Source organism: Leptidea sinapis, chromosome 15 (assembly GCF_905404315.1).
Source record: "Leptidea sinapis chromosome 15, ilLepSina1.1, whole genome shotgun sequence".
Taxonomy (NCBI): Eukaryota; Metazoa; Arthropoda; class Insecta; order Lepidoptera; family Pieridae; genus Leptidea; species Leptidea sinapis.
In genome coordinates, this window is record NC_066279.1 from 9,133,156 (window position 1) to 9,160,499 (window position 27,344).

General features: G+C 35.1%; 2 protein-coding genes across 2 annotated transcripts in view; one reads left to right on the forward strand and one right to left on the reverse strand.

Annotated features, from left to right (window-relative positions):
* LOC126968496 (tissue inhibitor of metalloproteinase) overlaps window positions 1-5,424 on the reverse strand; it is an 84,463-nt gene extending 79,039 nt beyond the window's left edge. The window contains exon 1 of the mRNA XM_050813573.1: window positions 5,210-5,424. Coding sequence (XP_050669530.1) covers window positions 5,210-5,215 — 6 coding nt within the window. The 5' untranslated portion in view covers window positions 5,216-5,424. The remainder of the gene's footprint in view (window positions 1-5,209) is intronic.
* LOC126968192 (synapsin) overlaps window positions 1-27,344 on the forward strand; it is a 154,057-nt gene that overhangs the window by 102,282 nt on the left and 24,431 nt on the right. The gene's annotated exons all lie outside the window — the stretch shown is intronic.

A 27,344-nucleotide genomic window follows, 5' to 3' on the forward strand; every position in this document is an offset into this window, starting at 1 on the left:
GTCAAACTAAATCGTAACTAACTACAATTTGACTTTTTAATTTTACATTTATTATTTCAGTTTATAACTATTATAACATTTAAATATGCATAAAAATAAGCCTTTTAATTTAAATTTATTATTTGCTGTAAGTCAAACGTAATAACATCTCTTATAAGCTCAGTTTTATCAGGTAGACGTACGTATAAAGAAAGTGATGACGTAATCTTGCAAGATAATGTTATCAGTTAATAGAATCGATAAGCGGTACTTGATAATATATTTCTTTACTTGACATTATTATAAAAGGTAGATTGTTTATATAATCATTTATCTTTGTATTTCTGGGTCTCGGACCCGCTTATGAACTTGCTCTTAGTACTAACTATGACTAACATTAGGTCAAATAAATACAATCAATGATTGTAAGCGGTTGTGTGCGGGTACCTACTATATTCATTGAAACAATTAATTTCATAGTGGAGTTTCATTCAGTTCATTAAAGTTATTATATAACTTATATTTATTAATAACTAGCTGACCCGACAGACGTTGTACTGTATATAATAAATAAAATAATGTTTTTATTTGAATTTGTCAATAATATATTATCATAACATCAAAAATTACTTCGTAAAATATGCACCCTGCTGTCGTTATGAAATTGTTTCACAGCAGAACTGTCAAACCGTGCGTCAATAAATTCTCTCATAGAAATTATGTATGGACACATCAAAGGAAAAACAAATTTGTTGTTTTTATTTAATTTAGCAGCATTTTCCTATTTATTCACCTTTTAAACCTTCTCTGGACTTCCACAAATAATTCAAGACCTAAATTTGCCAAATCGGTCCAGCCGTTCTCGAGTTTTAACGAGACTAGCGAACAGCAATTCATTTTTATATATATAGATTAAAGATTATAAAATATACAGTAATAACTCTATTCAAACAAATAGTATACATTTACAAATGATTTGAGTTTTCTTTAGTGTTAATTCCGCCAATATTTGTCTTTAAACAATTCGACACGTGTTTCGCCTCTGCACGAGGCATCTTCAGGACGTGTTGTCTCGCCAAAATCTGGCACGAGACTCTTGTGACAAATATTGGCGGAATTAACACTAAACAAAACTCAAATCATTTGTATAATTATGGATTTCCGCAAAGTAACGCCAATCCATCAATAAATAGTATACTGACTTTTACTAAAATATGTAAAGTATTATTAACTAACTAGCTCCTGCCCCCGGCGTCGTCTGCGTGGAAGCTATATAGCATCATCTAGCGTGACAACATGTAGCCTATAATATGTTGTGTTGTTATGGATATGTCACTTCTCATCTGGGCACAGGAGTACATCAAGCATTTGTTGCTCAAAACAAATGTATTCGTTGTATATGTGGAGTTGGTCGGACCTATTCATTTTTAATAATGTTAAGGATTTTTTAAATTTTAAGTAAACTTTTTGCATGCTAATTTAAATTTTCCGAATAGAAGACACTACAATAAATTTAAGATCTATAATGTATACTGTATTCGACGCAATAAATACATTTCATTAATTGCTTTCAATAAAATTCATGCTAAATTTCAATGAAATCTATTCAGTACTTTTTGACTTTTTCCTGGTCATACATACAGACAAACAGACAGCAAATATTTAAATAAATATTCAACGTACAGCTTTTACTTTATTACGATTTACGATACGATAGATAAGTATATAATATACATATTATAGGTAGGTACGTAAGTCACTATCCCCACAGTGTATAAACGAAATATCTAGGCATATATAATATATTTAGTATTATAGTTACGATATAAAACAGGAAAAAAGATTCCATAAATAAATAAATGATTAAACAACTTTATTCAAAAATAAACCGCAATTCAATGTTACCTAAAAACGACGTTGACAGAGTAATGACAACACGGTAAGTATTAAATAAAAAGTAAACATGCGAAAGTATTTTAATGAAATACTTGCGAAAAGGATTAAGACGATTACTCGTTTTGTAAACTATTATGAAGCCGGAACATGTTAATTATGTTGTTAAACAAAATAGTTATCACAACTATTTGGATGAGGGATATTTCTCAACGAAATAGATACAGTTATAGAGCTCGGGATTTGATTAACATCTTCCGTGTATGGGGTCAGTAACAGAGGGCCATACGTTCCTCTGAACTATCTCTGGCCCGTAATACATATTCGTTAAAATATTTTTTGTATAATTTTTTGAAGTGGAAATTAAAGTGTCGTTAAGCACTTTACTTCGTGAATATTGAATGAGACAACTGCTAGAAATAATGAAACGAATGAGTAAAATCTATCAGACTTATTTATATCTTATTTAAAACTGAATGAACCACATCAATGTAGATGTGGCGTTCAGGTAGATGCTCTTAGGTCCCGGGTTATTCTGCCTAAAGTCGGAAGGCGGTATCAAGAGAGAATGTACAAAATACTATCTACTCAATAGGGTTACTGGAAATCCAAGCGCTGGCAGATGTTTCAGTTAACGGATCAGCCTAGCTATCCAATGCTGCCAGTATTCTTGGCACGCTTCCCCGTAATGATAGTTTTAATTTAATGTAATCATAGTATTGTAAATATAATGATAAGATTTGTTTTGTTTGAATAAATTTTCCTATAATACATATTATATTATTTATTTTAATTCATAAACATTTATTTATTTCGTAACTATTTCAGATATAAACTTAGCTAAAATAACATCCTGTATAGGAGTTCTTGCTATTTGTTCAATTTTCTTCTGTATGGCGTGGGTGAGCAGGGCGTGAGAGTCGTTTAAAATATTTTATTATTTTCATAGCAGCCATTTTAAAATGCGCCATCCCGGTTTCTTATAGCTGTCATAGTACATTAATGGTAGGTCAAAATTAAATTCATCTGACAGACAAACGGGCGGACGTTGGAGTAGATTATATATGGGGTACTTACAAATTTAATAATGTAGGTAATATTACGATTATATAGACACATACTTATACATAGTTAAAATATAAAATTGTATGTCATGTTAATGTAGAAATGTATATAAGTACATACATAGAAAATTTAACCAAATCTTAATCCCTCCTTTTTATTATAAGTAGTTAGTTACTAAAATAAAAAGATAAATACATACTTATACAATATAATAAAATATAATTGAGAATACACGTAAAAATTTTTGAATGGCGCAATTGATTTAATTTTTGTAAAATCAAGTTATAAATAAATGAGTGTTAGTTACATCTGGGCTCATTTTAATTTCAGTTGGCTAATGACTTGGTATTACTTCGTTATTAACTGGAATTTAAATAAACATGTCCACGAACATTAAGAAACCACTGTCACGTCTTGTCATTATCATACACACCTTATATTAAGGATTATAGTTCCAAGTAAAAATGGGTAGATACGTTAACATCGACTTAATATAAATAATATTATATCGCAGGTATATTGTCGAAGCCGTGATATTACAATTTCACTAGTAATATTATAATTAAACAGTAGATTGTCAATCGACTTCATTTCTTACAATTAAACGGCTTGGTTTTAGTGACATTGAAATGTCACGGGTGAATCTAACCTAGGGTTGCCAACTGAATACTAAAATAGAGTTTTTTTTACATTAACTGACTTTTTTACCTTTGCTAAATCTCATCAACATAACACCAAAAGCAACCTAAGTTCTATACTAGGTAAATATAATGATTGGAATGTATCCATTGACATAACACTCAGACGGTTCTGAACGCCCCCACCTACCTACCTGTCCTACAATCAGTCCCGACATAAACATTATGTCAATGTGAAAAATTGTTGGAAAATATAATAAAAAATTTAAATACATACTACTTGGTATTTTTTATTATGTACTCAATATTTAACTTCTATGAAATCAGAAATACTCCTTCCAGAAAAATTGGCCACCCTACTTATTATATCAAAAATACAATTTTTGACAATATCTTCTCCCTCTCTATTAAACGTACCGGAATGTACTTCAAATATTTGTTAAAAAAATTAATAGAATTTTAGTTTGTTTATTTGGACGTAAAACTGCGAAACGGCTGAATTGATTTAAATACGATTATCGCTGATAAGTTGTTGGAAAATCGTAACATTATGTGGTTTGTTTTATTCAAATCGCATAATATTATAAAACAATAAGTCATTACAAAAAAGTGAAGTTCGTTGAATGAATACGTCAAAATCTACGCCGAAAAAGTCTGACTGTAGCAACAGAAAATGCAATGTCAAATTGGTGAGTGTTACCAAATCTTATAAATGTTACTTATGTACCTACTTAGTAATAGAACCAAGTCTATATTTGTAATTCGCGCGTGCGCTGCAAATTTAGCGTGAAGTTTAAATTGTAGTCTAGATCAATCTTTTGGTCAATAGCTCTTCAATCTTGGCCATTATGCAATAAAGGCTCTTCATTAATCAATAGAGTCGGTCCTGTGGAGTGCCGGCTGCCGGCTGCTATCATTTGCACTAATAAAGTAACAACGCATTTCCCTTTAGCTACGTTGATAACTGTTGTGTTGAAACAACCTTGTTGCTTACCTACTTGCTAGTTGCGACTCCTTTTCCATCAAAAAAACCCTTTTTTATACTTGACAAAATAACCTTATGGAGTAACGAGTAACGTATGTAGTTACTTGTTTAAGTAACAGTAGGTAACACTATATTTTGCTATGTTTACATAATGTGTCACGTTTGCTCAATAGGTACCTACTTTGTAGTAATCTACTTTGCATATTTGCCGATTAGACAAACTCATCAAAGATAATGTATAGGTGTGAATAACATACCTAATTCATTTATTACTTTTAAATATTCGTTCTGCAACGCTCTTGGGACTTGGGCTTGGTTTCATTGGTAATTTCAAAATATATTAATTATATATTACATATAAGTTCCCATAATGTTCTACGTAATAAATTTTTGAAATATAAATATTCAATAATTTTTTGTAATAATAAATAGGTAAATTCCAATAAAAGATTGTCTTATATATATATAGCTCTCATAATATGTAGCTAAGTAAATATTGTATTTTCTCAGGTACTTTTTGGTATTATTGAAGCAGGTACTTACTACAAAATAAACATTTATATATTTCCAGTAACATAACTGTAAATTCGAAAGCAAAAGTACGTAATAATACAATTATAACTGATTAGTAAGTAAGTAAATATTGCACCTGCATAAGTAGATATTTCAGATTCACTTTCAGCCTCTCCAAAAGTCATCCGTTACACACGACACACCAACAGTCACTATTCCCACAGATCAATTGGTTTAATATCGTGTATTTAATTAAATAGAAACAATATATCGCGTATGATCCCGCGCACCGGCTTGCCAACTGTAACGACACGCGCTCCCCCTTGCGAGCTATCAGAGACTGAACGCGGCTCGCACTCGCGGACTTGTGTGGACCAGTTATTACTATACTTATTATGCGCCCACTATAGCCATCAATAACTTTAGCTACACGTGGGTATATCCAGACGATGTGATAACATACATGCATGATGCAGGATACCACGGTTATCGGTGCATCGCTGGTAAAAGCTCGTGATTCAGAATTTGGTTTCGCATGACATCAGCCAACTGGGTATGCCTCTCGTGCAAACATATGCTAAATTGATCCAAGCTAAAGAATGTGATTACGTTTGCAGGAATTCGAGAACACGTCATAACAGACTGGGAATGTAACGCCAATGTGTAAACAATGTAAATGTTACCGAACAATCGTAGACCAAGAAATGATTGAGTTAGAACGTTGAGCGCAATAGGTACATAATCTTAAATATAAATTGGTGATTTATAGTCACCCGGAAATTTTCTATTCGCAGCTTTAACAGTGTTGGCATTAGTGTTTGCGAGTTTTTCGTATGTATCGGTATATTTTATAGCTATATATAGAATATTCCTAGATGAAAGAGTTATTTGACAATGTAGGTACTTACTTACATAGATAATATCATTGATATACACTTTTGTTGTAGAAGTCCAGGATTCCAGGAACCATATCGACCTCGGAAAGCAATCTTGTCGTAACTCGAACAATGCAACTTTAGACCAGAGCCAAAAAACTATATTTTGAAAAATTCATAACTTGTAAACTATTAAGGACTTACAAATAAATACAATTTTTTATTGATTTCCTTTTAAACTGAAATCTTTTATATACCTACAACTAACAGATATATTTTAAGATTATTGTAATTGGGTTTATTTTCAGATACAGCAATCCGTTTTTGACATTCCCCTGATCCCTGAGTTTTCCTTCTTATTCCTTTTCCTTCGTTTATATAATATTCATGCGTCCATTATATCCGTAAATCTGTCCTGATGATTCACCTTTATCTGTGGTATGGCTTTCTGCTTCCTTTTTTATAGTGCTTTTAGCCAACCAATCCTTCGCTGAAGTCTTTCTTAAACTGTAATAATAAGTGGAATAGTTATGAATAAATCTTGTTACGTCTTCCTTCTGATATATCTTTGCAGTTATATTTATATTTTTAAATTAAACAAGGATAGCTTTAGACAGCCAATCACATCCTTTTTCATGACTATAAAGCCATTCCTGAGGATCTTTTCTTTTTGTTTTCTTTAACCATCTTAAAGTATATGCAGCAATTTTGCTTTATCTATTTTACATACCAAAATAACGGATTTTGGTTGTAAGCAACATTTTTTCGTGTTAATTTCGAAATATTTACAAAAAGTTCAACGTCGTATATATAAACATGAAATACTCGCACAATAATGATACTAAGGTCATTCGATGCAAAAAAAAATTCTGATTGGAATGATGTATAAAACGCATTTTCACATTTTTCGAGATACGACAAGATCACCTTCCAGCCGATATTATTATATACCTACTAGTAGTTGCCCGTTGCATTCGCAAGCAAAGATTTTTATCTCAATAAAATGTTTAATATGAGAATAATCAATAACGTTGTTAGTTATTAATTATATTTTATTTTAATTATAGTTGTCATACTGAAACATGCAGGGCAAGCTTGTCAGCCATTTAGTTGGCATAGCGACAAATTATAATTGTAAACACAGCAGCAAAATCTGTTGAAAATTCAATATGAATCCAATAATCATTATGAGATACATGTTTATATACAGTAGATATATGTAGGTAGGTACGCTAACTAATAAGGCTAAATATGTATGACTTGCTGAAAACTAATAATGAATATCTACTTCCTATTGTATACAGTTCCAGTTGATCAACAACACTGCCATTTACAAAATATTATTCATATCCGACAAGTCGAAGGGTTAGTGTGTTCAACCAATTTAAAAAGTTTTCAGCTCTAACAATATTACTATTTATTTAGATTTATTCGAGAGTATCTCTTAACTATACGAGTTTCCATGAGGGCTGATTCGAGTGAATTCTTCTATTATCACTATCACGGGATATATCATAATACTCGGTGAGTAGTTTGCTGCAGATAAAATATGTACCTACCTTCATAAAATTATTACTTAGGAAATACTTAATTAATAAATGTAGGAAACGTTAACTTGACTTTAAATTCATTAAGAAATGTCAGAGGTATGAAGATATTGTGAACACTTCAATTAATTACAGGAAAATACCGTTGGAATTATATTGAGTGTGTTCACACAAATAGGTTTCAATTAAAATGGCCGCCGCACGTCTTGTTGTGAGATGCCTCGACTGGCTGTTATCAATGTGGGTTGTGTGTTGTGGGCCAATTGTTGATGCAATGTTATTCTTTCACCTATTATTACTTACATCACCTATATTTCTTCCGCCTGTATCTTAACTTGGGTAAATAAATATTGTTTAAACATTCGACTTAATTGCGATGACGTAATTAAGTCGAATGTTTTATCGTAATTGACGATGTGCTTTTACAAAATGCATCGTTTTAGGTTATGTTAGTTATGTATCATTATTTTATTATTTCATTTTTCTATCTGAACAAACACTATTGAAGTAATTAGTATCCGAGTTTAAAAATAAACCAGCAAAGATTTGTTAGCTCCAAAATATAAAATCAGGTTATAAAATACCAAAATTTTAGGGAAAATTGCGAGGGAAAAAGTAAACGCTGAAATGTAGTTTCTTTTTTCAAGATTATATTAAAACAACGAATGTTGTACTTTTTATCATCCGTCTAATAATATAGCATGACTTACTAAGCGTCAGTAGCCCAATAGAGTGAATCCTTGACTCTACCACGCAGGCTCCGGTTTGATCCTCGCCCGCCACGTACCAATTTACTGTCTGTCTCTGAATTCATATAATATTATGTATAAGCTCGGCAACACTCTTGTGATTCCTCTGGTGTTACAAGACAGCATGGGGCGCGGTGATCACTCACCATCATTCATCATTCATCCTCTTTCTTCCACTAGAACATTATTTGCACAGAGTAGGTGAAGGCCCAGCTCAAACCGATCAATCAGCACATCTCACATAAATCATCCAACAATGTTCCTATAGTAGGTACAATTCATTTGATATCTTCAAGAACAGCCTAAGAAGAGTAGAAGGAAGGTATAAGTAAGTTCAGCTGGTGCACAGAACGTTATTCATAATGTTATAAATAACAATCTTCGGATATGCAAAAATGATCAATGAAGGTTTTATCATTTAGCTGAATTTAGCCAGTGATATACTTTGAGACCCAATTAGTCATTACGTACTTATTTAATATTTACTTAAGACAAGAGTCCATCCAACATTTTATTTATAAAAACCCACAAACTACAAAAGTCACTTAAGTTGTATGCAAAATGACGTCATATTTTAATGATCTAACTAGACTAAAATTCTCAACCAAAAAACATCAATGTACATACAGCGTAGTGGAACTCTTTTAACATCAGCTCATAATATGTTGACTAAGAAGTAACAAATATATTTTACCGTAATAAATAACATTATAAACTTATTTCCGAGTTCTAGAGGCCACGTTAAGGTCACCAACTATATCTTTAGATTTTAGTTATATAATATGCATAAATATAATATTATACTTTTAGTTTGAACAAATTTTATACAAGGTCGATATAAAATCTTACAATTTAAAAATTTACTAATAGTTTTTTCAAAAAAAAGTTTTGTTTATATTTGTCGTATTACATAAAATATTCTCTGCAACATTATAAAGGTCGAAAATAATAATTAGAGTACTCAATACGTTCCTACTTATATAAAAATGTGAATGTAAGTTTATTTGTTACGCTTTCACGCCTGAACCACTGAAACGATTTTGATAAAATTTAGTACAGAGATAGACTAAGAGGTTTGAAATGGTTTAAATAGGGGGTGGAAGTTTCTATGGAAGTTCGCCATCAAAGCTGATACCATGAAACTTTGTATTTAGGCACTTGATAAGAAATAAATATAGATTTGTGCTAGCGTTATAGAAATTTGAATTAAAAAACCCCTGTGGGTATGAAAAAGGGGGGACGAAAGTCCGTATGGAGTCCAAACAAAGTCACGCTTTCAAGCCTAACTTTGAATTTAACCAGCTTGAGAAAGGACATGAGCTACCTATTGTTGTAAAAAAGGCCATGAACGGGTTGAAATAGGGGAGGGATCAAAGCTTGCATGGGAATTTGTCAATATCGGAGATAAAACCATGAAACTTTGAATTTCGGCACTTGATAGGAAGTTTACAAACATTGATTTTATTGAGCGTTTTAGAAACTTTGAGCTTGATGGAGATGAAATAGGAAAAGAATGTTCGCAGGGAAGTCCAAACAAATTGTGGTAGAAATATAGAAATGATATGGCGAATTATATTTTACAAATAACAGAAGAATATATCATAAAATTATTAAATTTACAATGACGCACTAACAAAGATTGAAGACCAAGATACTACCGACTATTTTACTAGAAAATATTTATCTGATTTTGGGAAGAGAGGATCACTAAGACTTGCGGAAGTTAGTAGTAGTGTGATTCAATAGTTAGTAGTATATAATACTAATGTAATAGTTAGTAGTGTAATGCAACTTGATACCGATACTGTTTCTTTAAAGCAACAAAATATAATGGAGGCCCTTCCACATTTGAATCCTTACCAAAGATTAGTCCTTGACAAAGTTATTCAAAAAGTTGTCAGTGCTGAAGGTAGTTTGTTTGTTTAGTTACTAGCTCAAATCCGGAAAGATGAAGGATTCGCAAAAAGAAACACCAGTTTGTAACATTAGCAAAAGCAGTGAGCTAGGAAGAATTTTGCAGCAGTGGAAGGCCAACAGGCTTGGGATAAATGCACGGTGTCCCACAAAAAGGCAATCGAAGCCCACAATGAAAGATAGATAAAATGGTAGTTTACATATACCCTTTTAGCTGGTGACTTAATATAAACCCTGGATAAAAAATACACAATGATAATATGCGGCTACTCCTCTAAAAACCAGAGTAGATAGTAACGAAATGATGTCACTGACACGTAAAGTCTGTCATCGACAACAAATGTTTTCAAAAATAATATCAATATTGACTAACATGTATAATTAATATATTCGATAATGGATGTGTGAAAGGGTAATTATGGCGCCGACAAATGGGACTGCAAGCCGGATAAGCGAACTAATAATGTCAGCCGTGGAGGGAGATGTTGTCGAGTACCTCTCACAATAACAAGACAATGTTACTGACACCGAACTCTGAGTTTCTCAACTTCTTAATATTATATAGTTAATTATTATAAAAACGCTATTGAACAAACCGTTTTAAATTTTACTATCAAGTCCGGCTTGTAGCGTGTTTTATAAATTGTACAAACGAACGTGTGTGGTGATCATTTCACAGCAGGTGGTGTGAAGTGATCACCGCCACTCATAATCTGCTGTTACAACACCAGATAAATCGCAAGAGCGTTTTCTTTTAAGTGAGTTATTTAAACAATATTTTTTTTCCCAAAACATTATCAAACATGCTTAAAGAACTTGTTTCATAATAATTTAACATTAAATTAAATAGTAAGAATTGAAATACATTTGGTATACTTAAGTAATATATTTTTGAACTCTTATAATTTATATTTATTTAAGCTGACTTACAAATACGTGCAATACTGACCACACCTATGAGTTAATATTTAAGTATATGAAATAGGAAATATAAAAAGTGAAATGTGAAAGCCTTTTTCATATATAAACCAGCTGACCCGGCTAAATTCTTTTGCCTGATTTGATCTTGACTGATTATTTGAATTGCCGATTTGTTCTGGATAAGTAATGAGCAATATATCATACACTAAAACCTTTCTCGAGAACCACGCTAACCGATAAAAACATCATCAAAATCGGTGCAATAGTTTTTGAGTTTATCGCAGACAGACAGACATACGTGGCGGTGGATTTTGTTTTGTAATATGTAGTGATAGATTGTATTGTCATTTGTTCTTGATACGTCAAGTAAATTTGACGAGACTAAGTCAGAATGTATAAACCGTTGAGTATAGCAAAACAATGTCGCAAACTGCAAATATGAAATGTGTTATTTAGTTTGTAACATACAATAATGTTATCTTCACAAATTACAGCCTCAATCAATTGCATGTGTTTTAACTTACATATATAATACGTCTAGGTAGAGTCTCTTGCTGTTAGACAACCGATAAAAAGTGGTCGGGAATATTAGATTAGTGTGTTTGACACGCTACGTCTTACACTCGCGATTTGTATGACACTTTGTGTTAGTGTGCGTGAATTGGTCAAAATAGAGGCTAGTTCTAAACTCAACCTTTTCACAGCTGTCATAGTCTATCTAGACGTATCAATGATCTAAGATATTTACGTAAAATGTAGGTAGAGTGTTAACAGCAAGGATGGTGCTAATTCGGAGATGAACATCACCTCGGGCAAGGTCAATAACAACGTTATGACTTCACATTTGCCTAATCATGATGAGCACATTTGAAAAATATTTGTACACACTTTATTTATTTATTTATTATTACAAGGAAACATAACAAACACATCACAAGAACTGAACAATATAGGAAAGAGATACAAAATATAAATATAGATGCGTCCTAACACATGTTTCACAAATACAATAATAACAAAAAGAAAAATCAAAGTCACAAAACGCAAACAGTCACAGAAGTAACTAATTTAAAAGATGTAGACAAATGAAATTAATTAAAACTAAACTTGGGGCAACGATAAGAACGATTTTAATTTTAATATTGTAAATAATAATCTAAACTGTGTCTGAACACAGCAGGGGAGCACGAAAATATGTCGATGTCGAGAAAACTATTGTTGTAAGATTTACACATTCTGTGTAATGGCGCGCGAAACCCAATGTTTGTTCTTGGGGACGATAGCTCAAAAGTAATGCATGTGCGGAGAGACCTGGCTGGGACGTGAAAGCCTACGAGACTGAGGAGCTCAGAAGATGTCAGCTCACCAGTCCATATTTTCTTTAAAGTTACACAGTCTGTTATAGTGCGGCGCTGACATAGCTGAAGAAAGTTGTATTCAAGCAACAAATCATTATAGTGGGCTCGATTTCCTTTTACACGATAATTTAATGTGAGTAAGAACTTTTTTTGAACAGTCTCGACTCTTTTTTCGTGGATCGAGTAAAAAGGATTCCATATTGGGCTTGCATATTCTAGTTGGGTTCGCACGAGGGACTTATAAAGATATGTGTAAGTACACTTGTCCTTAAATTGCTTGGACACACGTGTAATAAAGCCTAGCATGCGAAGAGAGCTATTTAGAATATGGTCTATATGGGTGCCGAGGGTTAGTGTGCGGTCTGAATGAATACCCAGATCTTTGATGGTAGAAACTGACGTCAGCTGTTGATTGCCGAGCTGAAAATGAGTCGTGATAATATTTTTATTTCTGGTGAACACGATATGTTTACACTTTTTGTATGCCAAGTATAGTTTATTTATATGTTTATTATTTAGTCCAGCGTCAGATGGACAAGTAACTGTTTTGTACAGCTTTAAATCGTCAGCGTAAAGTAAATAATGACAATGTGAAAAGCACTGAGATATGTCATTGATAAAAATAGTGAAGAGCAAGGGTCCAAGAATAGAGCCCTGCGGTACACCGAATGTCACGCGAACTGGAGAGGAACGATATCCATTAACAATTACCGACTGAATGCGGTCCTGCAGATAGGCCGCAAACCACCTCAAGAGGTTACCTTTAATGCCATGGTCAACCTTGTCGAAAGCCTTCTGGAAGTCTATGTATATAGTGTCTATTTGTGTTTTACAATCTAAGCCGGTGAAAATGAAGTTGGTAAATACGAGGAGATTGGTGAGAGTTGATCTGCCGGCAACAAAACCGTGTTGTTGATCAATAATAACATTTTTAAAGCTGGAGAGGACATGACGGTGCAATAGCCTTTCTAGTACTTTGGGAATTGTAGAGAGGATAGAAATGGGACGATAGTTTTCTATGTCATTTCTTGCTCCAGATTTAAAAATGGGTGTAATGTAGGCCGATTTCCAGAGTCTGGGGAAACAGCCTAATGACAGGCACTTGTTAAAAATAATTTCTAGTGGCACACAAATTGACTCGTGTGTGTGTTTAAGAAATATTGGACTGATATTATCTGGTCCAGGGCCTTTATTGCGGTCGAGTGTACGCAGTTCTCTGCTTATTTCCGCCTGGGAGATGCATACGTGACTAATTAGAACATGCGAGTCATTGACGATACTCTCACCAACAGCACTGGAATCAGAGAGAACCTCGTTTGCTGAAGGCCGAAAACTGATTGAAAGTACTGCGAAAACATTTCAACAATGGCGTTTGGGTCACTAGACAAAGACACTTTATTATATAGGGGCATTGAACATTATCCTTGGTTTAGTTTAAGTTTTTGCAAATTCCTCAACACGTCGTACAAGCAACTATTGACATATTTGACACAAATCTGGCCCCGAATTAGGCATAGCCCGTAGTGTAGATAATGATATATTTATAATAAAGAACATCTTAAACATATGTGTATTATAACTCTAAAACAAACATTAGTATTATTCATAACAAAGAGCATTGAGCTGTCTTAGCTTAAGCTCGGCATAATTTCGTCAAAAAAATCAAAGATTATGCTAAACTTACACTCAGCTAGTCTTTACTTAAATCAAGTCTGAGCAAAGTGTAAGTACGCTCTATAGATCTTAGCCTAAGTGTAAGGTCAATAATAACTACTACTAAGATACTAATGACATTTAGATGATCAAAACGTGATATTATATTTAGGCTAAGCTATATGTAAGTCAAGTCTGATTAAGATATAATATATCCAGTATATTAAACGGCATCGTTTGTTAATAAAACAATCCTAAGTGTACAATACACATTAATCCACCAATTATTATCAACGACGCGCACAAATTGCTCTTCCATTGCACTTGACGATTTTTAATTTCAATTTCATTTGACACGACGTCTTCATTCGTCTTAACGACCCTAACTAATATTATTTATTATTTTTTTAATCTTTTCCCTCGTACCTAACCATTGACTTACAATAAACAACTAGTCTCACATCCACACTCAATAATTGTCCGAAGAAATACTCTGCCTATACGTCTATTAGGTCGTTTCGTTCATAGACAGAACATTACTGTCACGCAATAAGATGTTAATTTGAAAGAATGTTTTTAATTTTCATGGACATTTTCTGACGACCTCTTACTATGTGAGTAAGTCTAGTTGTTAAGGCGACACTAAATGCCAGCGACCTTGAGCGATATGAGTTCACGGCTGCCGGCCCGCAATCTATGTAAGAAAGCCAATATTTTCAAAATTCTTGCGTGGAAAACAGTTTATATGCTTACAATCCTCGTTATTCACTACTAATCTGAATAAATGAACCTACACAAAAAGTACAAGCTATAAGAATAACTTTTCTGAGAGAAGTACCAAAACAATGCGTCACGCCATGTCAAAAAACTTGATTAACTTTAAAGAAATGTGGTAGTTCAAAAAGGCTCGGCAGTGTTAACTATAACCAACAGCAAGCATTAGCAACCTACAAATAAGACTTAAGTATATGTGTAACAGGATTAAATAGTGTTCATAACTCGAAATGCTATACTTTCACCACAAAACTTGTCTAAAAACACCATGTTTGCGTGTTTTCTGCTTACTCTTCGCCTTAATAGTACGTCAATATTAACTACTCAATCAATCACCATGCAATTTTATACCGAAAAAAAGTATTTATTTATTTATAAGTACTGCCACACTGCTGGTTGGAATTTTTACAGAAATTATCTTAAATCATATACCCCCTTATTCATAATGGTCCGCTAACTTAAAACAGCAGCTAAGGAGTGTTTTTTCTCATTCTTACTTAGGTCAATAGAAGAAGACATAGTGTGAATAAGCAATGCTTTAAGTTAGCAGACTATTATGAATAAAGGGGCTAGACTCTAGATAGACTATGACAGCTGTGAAAAAGTTCTCTATTAAAAACTCTATTCTATTGGTCTTTTCTATCCTTGCTTAAAATCAATGCACGCACACATACACAAAATGTCATACAAGATCATCCAAGATGCAGCCGCGGGGAAAAACTAGTCTAAAAATATGGGTGTTGAGAAGGTCAATGCAAGTGTCAAAGTCACAACATGATAATTTCATTTATTGTAATAAATAGTTTCAAGAGAATAGTATAATATTTAATATATTTGCCGATTATCTTATATTTTTATTATATTTTGGGTTAGCATTCCAAACAATCAAAGACTTGTATTGAACGTTGATCAATCAATCAAAAATCATTTATTCGATGAGGTCAAGATGTGACATTCTTGAATGGAAAAGTCAGGCTTTAATGAAAAGAAGTGGCAAGAAACTTATTAGGTTCCACTCTTTTAAATGATTATTATACTGTAATAGCTTAAGCATTTACAAGTATATTAATATAATCAATGCAAAGTCATCAACAATAATGCTCAAATTTTTCGACAAACTCGACTAAGACAAGGAAAACAAATATATTACAAAAACTCCTTAATCAAGAAGTTCAGTTCAGTATATGACAAATGCATCAATCTTGACACACTGACATTAGATCACCTTTACTTATCCATGTTTTATTTACGATTTTTTGTATATTTAGAGTTTATATTTTTTTTGTTAATTTTCGCAGATAGCCCTCCTCAATAATTTTATATATAACTAGTTGTTACCTGCGAGTTCGTCCGCGTCTACCGCATCACCATAGATATAATTGATGTTCGAATACTGCCACATACATTTACAACATTTCATAATGTAGTTCAAAAGATAAAAATCCCTGCCATCAGCGCCACCTGTCTGACACCAATGTAACTAGGTTCGTCGGAGTGGATAATATTGTCTTCCTTTATAACAGAGATTATAATATTAATTTTATTCAGATCAGATCAACAATCGTTAAAGGCCTCCTCCAGCCTCTTCCATCCAAGTCTTTAGTCTGCGACTCTATCCCACGTTACTCCTGCCACTTGTCTCATATCATCATCCCATATTTTGAGCTCTAACTATGTTCCGTTTACCTTCTTTTGGGTCCCATATTTCAACATTTGTAAGAATTTTGTTCCATTTGTTTTATCCTTTCACCATTTGCCCTGGCCATTTCCATTTGAGATTAACAAAAAAAAACAGGAAATTCAAAACATTAATTCGGATCTTTGCAAGCGGATTCTATATTTGCAACTATTCAGTGAACCCTCACTCTAGTAGCCAGAAAATCTCTTGTGAAAATATAATATTTGTTACCGTATGTATGTCACAGTATTTGTAGTTTGTGTGTTTCTTGTGACCTACGTCGATGACGCTATACTAATAATTATAGAACTACGCCGATTTATTACGTGCATTCATAATACTTAGCACTCGTGGCGGGAAGATAATATCAAAGGCGGCCATTATATTGATAAATGACAATTGTCTTGTCCTTTAAGGACAATATATGCTCCATCAAGAATCGTGCAATATTATTTCACGCTTGCAGTCATTAAGAGCCATTGTCAGCATTCATATTGATGTATGAATTCAATACATAGGCGCCGCACAGTTATCGAGAGATCGATCTGAGATAAGCGGTCTAGTTATAATGTGAATTATTAACACTTCGGACCTCACACCTCGTTTCTCTTATTCAATTCATTTACATATAAATCTGGGTAGCGACTACCTATATGCTAGTACAAACTATATAACGATATCTAGTGACGGGTGCGCTTCACTTATGTATATACAATATGCAAATATTGGTTTATTTACAAAATTAAGTATTACAATTTAAAACATTTGTTGTTAATTACGATATTTGTACATTCAATCTTTACAATAATTATGTACTAGTTGACCCGACAGACGTTGTTCTGTATATAATAAATAAAATAATGTTTTTATATGAATTTGTCAATAATATATCATAACATCAAAAATTACTTCTTAAAATATGCAGCCTGCTGTCGTAATGAAATTGTTTCACAGCAGAACTGTCAAACCGTGCGTCAATAAATTCTCTCATAGAAATTATAATATACGCATACTATAATACGCATCAAAGGAAAAACAAATTTGTTGTTTTTATTTAATTTAGCAGCATTTTCCTATTTATTCATTCCTTCCCTGGACTTCCACAAATAATTCAAGACCTAAATTGGCCAAATCGGTCCAGCCGTTCTCGAGTTTTAGCGAGATTAACGAACAGCAATTCATTTTTATATATATAGATTTCCCTGTTCTTGTAATGAAATAATTTCAATCAGAACTGACAAATAAAACCAGAAGCTGGGCGTCAAACATTTATCGTATATTCATATTCATGCAGAATACAGATATAAAATTTTAAATAAACAAATATTAAGGGTCGCGAATCGAAATAATAACTATCATACGAGTATCTCTCAACTTGGATCAAACTGCTGTGCAAAATTTATCGGTGGAGTAGTTTTTGAGTTCAACGCAGACAGACAACGTGATATTTATGAGTATACGTACCTATTGAAGTAAAGTTATGATTTTAAAAGTTATCTCTCTCCGTAAGACTGTTCTGCTCGTCTTCAAAATGCTTTTGAACCATGAGGCGATGGTTTGCTGAATTTGAGAGAGTTCTGGTTCCTTTACATGACGAATTTCGTGCAGCCTTCAACTGCCGTCAACGAAAATAATGTGGCGACTTTTAAGCGGCTGAATGAAAAAAACCCGCGGATTACCTTTAAGACAATTCGAGGACTATTGGGGATTGGTATGAGCCTAATTCAGAAAATTTTACACGAAGAATTGAAAGTTCGGAAAAGTAGTTGTCGTTGAATCCCTCATGAACTAACAGCCGAGCAGAAGCGTGTTCGCGTGGAATGGTGCTCACAGATGCTAATGAAGTACAACCACGGACATTCTAATGCTGTTTATGACAGTGTCACAGGAGACGAAACGTGAATTTATTGTATTGAACCCGAAAAAAAACAGCAATCTTGTGAATGGGTGTTTGAAAATGAGAACAGGCCAACAAATTTGAGGTAGGTGAGAAACGTTGGTAAAAAAATGATCACATTTTTTTCTCAGCTACGAGTCCCATCTGTACAATTCCACTTAAAGATCAAAAATGTTAATGCCGATTCTACCATTAGTTAACCCAGGGTGTTAAAAAAAGTTCGTGAAAGACGACCAAAAACTTTCTCTTGCTACTATTATTGCGAAAGTACTTGACGGTTTGCTTTGAGCGCAACTTGACAGATACCTCAACTTCGACGATAATCAGTTTGGTTTTAGACCCGGCCTGTCTACGGAATCTGCCATTTTGTGTTTGAAGAAAACTGTCAGGTATTATTCAGTGCGAATAAACGCCGGTTTATGCTTGCTTTCTCGATTTGTCCAAGGCATTTGATCTGGTTAATTATGATATCATGTGGCAAAAACTAAGGGACACGGGTATGCCTGACGAGATCATAAAAACCATCGCGTTTTGGTATCGGAACCAGATCAATGTCGTGCAATGGTCGGAAGGCTTTTCTAGACCGTATAGGTTAGATTGTGGGGTGAGGCGGGGCGGTCTAACCTCACCTAAGCTCTTCAACCTTTACATCAATGGACTGATAGACGAGCTCAGCAGCAGTCGTGTGTCATATTGACGGAATCTGTTTAAATAATATCAGTTACGTAGATGACATGGTGCTGTTGAGTGCGTCTGTCTGTGGCTTGAGGAAACTGATGGGGATATGTGAAAACTATGCCATAGTCATGGTCTGATCTATAACCACTCCCATCCCTTATTCCGACAATCAAGTTGTATAGCACACCACTGAAGAGAGTGGATCAATTTAAATACCTAGGGCATGTTACCTTTGACTTAAAGAATGATGCAGGTATCGAGAGGGAGTGCAGGGCGTTGTCTGTTAGGGCGAATATGATCATCCGCAGATTTGCTCGCTGTAAAAATTACACTCTTCAAAGATTACTGCACCTCATTTTACACGAGCAGTCTGTGGGTCGACTATGCGTAGAAGCAGTATAACGCCCTGCGTGTTCAGTATAATAATGCATTCAGAATGTTATTGGGGCTGCCACGATACTGCAGCGCGTCGGGGATGTTTGCTGAGGCACGCGTAGATTGTTTTTACGCGACTATGCGTAAGCGGTGTACGTTCCTGTTGAGTAGGGTCCGTGCTAGCCTCAATGGTATTCTGAGGGCATTTTCTCACAGGTTTGATTGTCAGTACCTGAACCACTGCTGTTTGATACATGTGCTGACAAGTCGGTCCTGTCCTAGATTAGGAAGGTTTAGATTTTAAGATATCTTGTACTAACACTAGGTTTTAAGTTACTTTGTTACTAACACATTATGATCCTTTGTTGGTCGAAATAAAGAATTTATTATTATTATTATTATATTATAAAAAGCTGCGTTCTCCTACATGATGACAACGCTTCTTCACACACGGCTAACAAAACTAAGTCATTTTTAACTTCCGAAAAAGTACAACTCGTCACCCATCCTGCACATAGCCCCGACCTAGCACCCTGTGATTTCTGTATTTTACCCAAAATCAAACATTTGATGAGAGATTTCACTTTACCAATTCAGAAGAGGCAGTGATAGCGTTCAATCAGCACGTAGAAAACATGCCTGCAGATCTGTGGTCCTCCTGTTTTAAAAAATGGTTCGATCGCATGAAAAAATGTTTAAAATATAAAGGAGAGTATTTTGAAAAGCAATAAACATAATATTTTAGTTATAACATGTTGTTTTTTTAAGTTACGTAAAACTTTTAGTGTGAAACCCTACGTATACAAACGAAATTAAGAACATAATATTATAAAAAATGTATGAAAATAAAAGATTCCTATTATGAAAATGTAAAGAATTGACCGATAAATTAATAAAAAAAGACCTAATGAAAGAGTACATCAAATACTTTGCTATCGAAATTATTTGAGGCGCTAAAAATTGCGTTCACACTCCAATAAACATGTTCATAAACTTTTATCAGAGTTTTTAACTTTATTTGTGCTGCGAGACTTCTAACTTGTTATGTATGTGCGTGTGCTATGTTCGTACGTTAGAAATAAACATTTAGCTCTCTTTTTTCTTTCAACTAGGTCTGGGAGTGCGGTCAGTAAGAGCAACATTTATTTATTTATTTTAAGAAAAAAATACAGCATTTCTATTCTACAGATTAATACTATAAACTATATACATTTATTGCCTTTAACAAAGTTTGGCAGATTAAATTATAATGAAATAATAACGATGGCAAATAAATGGTAATTATATAAAATAAAGAAGAAGTCCTGAATAATGTGTGCTTGTGATTCATGATTATTAAATAGATATGTGTATAGTGTGTATGACTATGTGAGAGTGTTATGAGCTGCGAGTAGTGTGTAATGTTCAGTGACCGATGCCGCGTCACATTAAGTTACTCCAAGACATGGCGGACTAATAATAAACACGGATACAAAGTATATTAAGATCAACAGAGCACCCATGTTTAATCACAAACTTGAAGAGGACCATATACAGTAATACATACGAATGACTTAGTTCGGAGTTGACAAATGATGATGCGTCATCACCACGGCCGGCTCTGAGCTCTTGATTCCCGCCCACTGCAGCCGCCTCCACTAAGCACCTGGTGATTTGTGATGACAAATTATTGTGTACACAACTAAATCGATTTATTTCATGTCAATCTGAGTAATTATTATTGTTATATTCATGGATGACCGGGACTTCACGCATACATTCATTAACAACGTTGCAGTATACAGGATGTCCCAAAGTTATGGGACATGAAGGGAAAGTACCTTAAATATCGTAGATCGGGTATTTTACTGAAAGAAGACTTTATGTTATTTTTAAAATTTAGTAATTCTGCATTCAAAGTTTTTCTAAAAAATACTTGCCTCGTCTGGGACTCGAACCGACTTAAATGTAAAAAAACACGCCGACTTTTATGATATGTAGATATGAGAAAGTAGTCAATTAAGTGGGTATTTTTTTGTAAATTAATTAACTAAATGCTCAAAATTTGATCCCTCCTGTCTTACGCAAATCGCCAATCTTTTAATGCGTCCGCTGCCTTTTGATTTTCTTATCTTATGGTGAATACGAATCGAATCAATTTATTAATAACACCAAGTGAAAAAATAAATAAATTTATAATTTTTATTATTATTTTAGGGTAGGTCTGACAATCGGATAACATCTATTTTTCACCCCCCTCAATGTTAAGGGTGGTCCACACGATTTTATTTTTTATTTTTTGACATTCTTTTTTAATTTGTTTGATTATGAGTCAGCATTAAAAAATACACACAACTTCAACCTTCTACGATCAACAGTTACTTTTGTATCGCGATTTTAATATCGGCAATACAACGTTTGCTGGGTCAGCTAGTTATGTTATATTTTTATTTATTATATAATTTTTTTTATTGTAAAATGACATCATATAAAACTCCTCGATCGTAAAATGTATGTTCAAGAAGCTATTTACGAAGTCGTGCCTTAAAACCATTGTGAATCTTCATGGAGCTCGGCAGCCTGTTGTAGAGAGATGGTCCCGTCATATAAACTGACCTCTGCGATATATTTACAAAAATATTTTATACTACTAGATATACACTAATTAAATATGATATTATGCACTTAAAAGAAAAAAAATGCGTATTTTTATACAATCTAATTCTAATTACAATTATTGTAATAACTACATACATAGTTTTAGAAATATTATAGGTGAGATGCGCGTGTGTCGCACGCGCAACATGACAAGGTGAGAGGCGAGAGCGGGGCCGCGACGGGAGGACGCCGATTACAAAAATAACAATAATTCTAATAGAATTAGATTAATTGATTAGATTGTATAAAATACGCAATTATTTTTTAACTTTTAAGTGGTTATTATATCTACTGTTTTGAATTTTTTTTGAGTCGGTTGTTATTTTGTTAATATTTTTACACTTTTAAGTTAACATCAGCAATTGACAAGAAAAAAAATATGCCCACATATAAATAATTGCATTAACGAGTAGGATTATATTATAATTATTACTATACTACAAGTAGCGATATAGTAGTAATTATGCCATGCCCGCGTCAAACGTATATCTAACGCTATAGATAAATACGTTCGAGTGATTTTTGCCTAAAGTGTTGGGAAAACCTCGCCTTAAGGGACACTACCAATACAAATAAAAGAAACGATATTTGTATATAGAAAGAGTAAGTCTCATAACAAACCAGATCGGGGTGGTATATTCATAGAGGTCAGTGAGATCGGGTCAATCGTACTATTTTAATGCCCTTACAATTTGGTTGGCTTATGTCAATGATATCCTTCTTTATTTAATACTATAATATCAATGAGTTAATGTCAGTTATTTATCTTACACGTAACATACTACTAACCGCAGAATAGCGTTATTATTCTATGATACTAACCATAAACTATTCTGAAGGCAATCTGTTTTTAAATATTGCTTGAAAACACAAATACTTTTCACCCTTAACTGGTTATCTTCGGGGTATTTCTTATTAATATTTATTTATACTTTTCATCATTTACAGAAATAATCTTAAGCAAATATGTCCTCACAAAACTGTTTGAACAGTTTGTCTGCAGGATTAAGTCTCTTCTAATTCATTATTGCTTATACGAACATTGATTATACAGGGGTGTAATCAACAAAATATATTGTTAACAATATTATAGTAAAAATCAAATTTTAAGGCAGTATTCATATAAAATATTTTTGAAGTTTTATTAATACAAAAAAATATGGTCGTTTTTCTAGTCGGATGATTCTCTTTTCTGATTGGATGATTCTCTTTTCTGGTCGGATGGATTTTTTTTTTATGAAATAGGAGGACAAACGAGCGTACGGGTCACCTGGTGTTAAGATATCACCGCCGCCCACATTCTCTTGCAACACCAGAGGAATCAAGAGCGTTGCCGGCCTTTAAGGAAGGTGTACGCGCTTTTTTTGAAGGTACCCATGTCGTATCGTCCCGGAAACACCGCACAAGGAATCTCATTCCACAGCGTTATAGTACGAGGAAGAAAGCTCCTTGAAAACCGCACTGTGGAGGACTGCCACATAACCAGATGGTGGGGATGATATCTTAACTTGTGGCATGTCGTGCGAAGGTGGAATTCGGCGGCAGGAATCAGGTTAAACAGCTCTTCGGAACACTCCCCGTGATAAATGCGTTAGAAGACACACAATGAAGCGACCTCTGCGTTGCACGCGGTCACATTTGATCGAGCTGATACTGGGGTGCGCCAGATGGCAAGCTGTTTTATAAAAACGTCAGTTGTTTTTTCAAAGTTCTATCACCGTAGTTGTTATTAATTCTGTGTGCCTCGAACTTACCAGCGGACATCGACCGAGCAGTACATGATTGGAGATGTCTTGTCATATATAGGATATTATGTTCTTGATTGCCGTGTTATCAACAGATATAACTCTTAGAAAGAGCCGTTTTGATATAATATAAGCGGGGCTACTGTTTCTTTTAGAAAATAAAAGGGGAAAATTTTGAAACGAACCCTATTTGTTACATTCGTTTATTGTGACACCACATTGCATGCGACCTATTCGTGTTTGTCACCCAGTTTTTTATAATGCTAATGTGTCATGTCTATTACTTATAATAAACAGGTAGTTAATAAGATTATTGATTTAATTATGATCTTTTAACCAGTTTTATTTTACTTATCACTATGTTTATCACTGTAGCTCTATTGGTTTTCCAAAAAAACTTAAAACAAATATTTAGCAATAAAAATAGTCGATCAATATAACGAATAAACAAAATAACAATAAAAATGGATAATCGTAAAATTTAATGATTTCGAATTTACAATATCTACTAAAAATTTACTTACCAAATATTATAGGATAGTTATAGTGCGATTATATTTTATTGTTAGTTTATAGAGCATAAAATATGGATTTAGACAATGATACAATAGGTATATTGGGTTTGAGTGAATGCCAATTTCATTACAATATAGCCCATGAATGTACCAATATATTATAATGATAATATATATTCGGAGAACGGTTGTCATAGTGATGAGTATTGATTTATTTTATAATCAATACTGACTATTGTACTAATGTCGAACTTCCGTTTGGGGCTGCAGTTGAACATTTTCCATGTTAAAACTCATACTCCTACCATTACTGTATTACATACATCCTACTTTTTGGATGGGTGAAATTACGTCAGTTCGAGTCACTGAAATGCTTATAGCAGTATATCTGTAGCTATACAGCTGACGTATTGTGCTTCCCCGGGGCGTAAAAAGAATAGGGGAGTCCCAGGCCCAAGGGTGACGTAATAGGAAACTAAGAGGTTTTAGAAGTGGAAGAGTCACGCTGCCGTCGTACGACGTCAACACAATCCGGCCAGACTCGTCCGGCTTAATTAACACACTCCCACAGAATACCGGCGTGAAGTAGCGGCCTAGTGCTAGGGCCTAGTGTAGGGCCTATCCAACGCCCACGTCGCAGACCACCAGCGTCCTGCTGCGTTTGGCACTACAAGTCAGCAGATTGGGATAAGATACGTTCCTTTTTTGCATCCTACCCCCAAGGGCAAGGTTTGTTTCCCTTGGGATGATCCCAATGCAGTAGCCGATGTGATACTACAGGGCATGGATATTTTTATACCAAGCTCTGTAGTACCGATTTGTGGCAGATCACAGCCCTAGTTCGATGCGTCAGACAAAGCAGCATCTGACTGCAAAAAACAGGCGTATAAAACTTGGGTTACGGCGGTGGGCTCAAAGGATCCGAACTACAAAGTTCTAAAGAGGAAGTATAATCGTGCCTCCAGATTCTTTAAGCGGCAAATCGCCCGGGCGAAATAGAAGCACGTTGTCAAAATCGACGAGCAGCTTTCCAGTTACCCGACTGGAACACGCAAGTTCTGGTCGTTGTCGAAAGTTGCCAAGAGGTAACTTCAACCAGCCATCCCAGCCGCCGTTGCACATGAGGAATGACACCCTGGTCCATAAGGCAAAAGAGAAAGCCGATCTACAATGCGCTCTTTTCGCCACCAACTCGACTCTTGACGACAACGGAAAAACACCGCCGACCATCCCGCGGTGTCAGAGCTCAATGCCTGAAGTACAGTTCAGACAGAAAACTGTTCGGCGAGCTCTGTTTTCGTTGGACGTCAGGAAGTCGAGCGGGCCAGATGGCATTTCTCCAATCATGCTTAGAAGGTGTACCCCTGAGTTGACGCCGGTGCTAACGCGTTTATTCCGGCACTCTTGTTCAAAAGGCGTAGTCCCTGACTCATGGAAGTCAGCCCTTGTCCATCCGATCCAAAAAAAGGAAACAGTTCCGATTCGGCAAACTACACGCTATTACCTCCCTGCTCTCCAAAATCATGGTGAGCATAATAAACCGCCAGCTCTTGGCATACCTAGAGGGTCACCAGTTGATCAACGACCGACAGTACGGCTTTCACCATGGTCGGTCGGCAGGTGATCTTCTGGTATACCTAACACATAGATGGGTGGCGGCTATTGAAAGCTAGGGGGAAGGCCTGGCAGTTAGCGTGGATATAGCGAAGACCTTTGTTCGTGTACGGCACAAGGCGCTCCTCTCAAAACTTCCATCATTTGGGCTTCCCGAGAGCTTATGCAAGTGGACCACCAGCTTCCTCACTGGGTGCAGCATAGTGGTCGTTGTCGACGGATGTTGCTCGAATCCGAAGCCCGTGAACGCTGGAGTGCCCCAAGGTTGTGTGCTATCTCCCACGCTATTTCTTCTGCATACGAGCATGAATGTTATATTGGACACCTCCAACATACATTGCTATATAGACGACAGCACTGGTGATGCAGTATACACGGGCCATGCAGGACTTGTGTCTTCTATCGAGTCCTCTCTTGAGAAGGTCGCGGAATGGGGTTAATTGTCCAAATTAAAGAAGACTCAAGTTTGCTCGTTTACCACAAAAAAAACCATTTGTCGTATCACCGCTCTTCGGCAACACTTCCCTTAAAGCCTAGCCTAGTATCGGAATACTGGGTCTCGAAATCTCGAGCGATTGCCAATTCCGTTGCCATCTGGAGGGCGGAGCCAAATTGGCTTCAAAGAAGCTGGGCGTCATCAAGCCGGCCCACATTCTTGCGCTCTACAAAGCACAGGATTATTGCTGTCATCCTTGGTCTGGCGCACCCCAGTATCAGCTCGATCCATTTGACCCTGTGCAACGTAGAGCTGCTCGAATTGTCGGGGACCCAGTGCTCTGTGAACGGCTGGATTACTTGGCGTCGCGTAGAGATGTCGCTTCATTGTGGGTCTTCTACCGAATTTATCACGAGGAGTGTTGCGAAGAGCTGTTTAACCTGATTCCTGCCGCCGAATTCCACCTTCGCACGACCCGCAACAGTTTAGGATATTATCCCCGCCATCTGGATCTGTGGTGGTCCTCCACAGTGCGGTTTTCAAGGAGCTTTCGTCCACGTACCTACTACAAAGCTGTGGAATAAGCTTCCTTGTGCGGTGTTTCCGGCACGATACGACATGGGTACCTTCAAAAAAAGCGCGTACACCTTCCTTAAGGGCTGCAACGCTCCTGTGATTCCTCTGGTGTTGCAAGAGATTCGGGGCGGCGGTGATTACTTAACACCTGGTGACCCGTACGCTCGTTTGTCCTCCTATTCGATACAAAAAAACATTAGTGCTGTGTATAATATCCTATAAATAAAATTGAATTTTTCACTAAATCCATAGTGAAAAGTTCAATGTGCTATCTTATTGTGTGTTGGTGCATTGTTCTAATAGTGTTATTGTTTGATTATTTAATATTG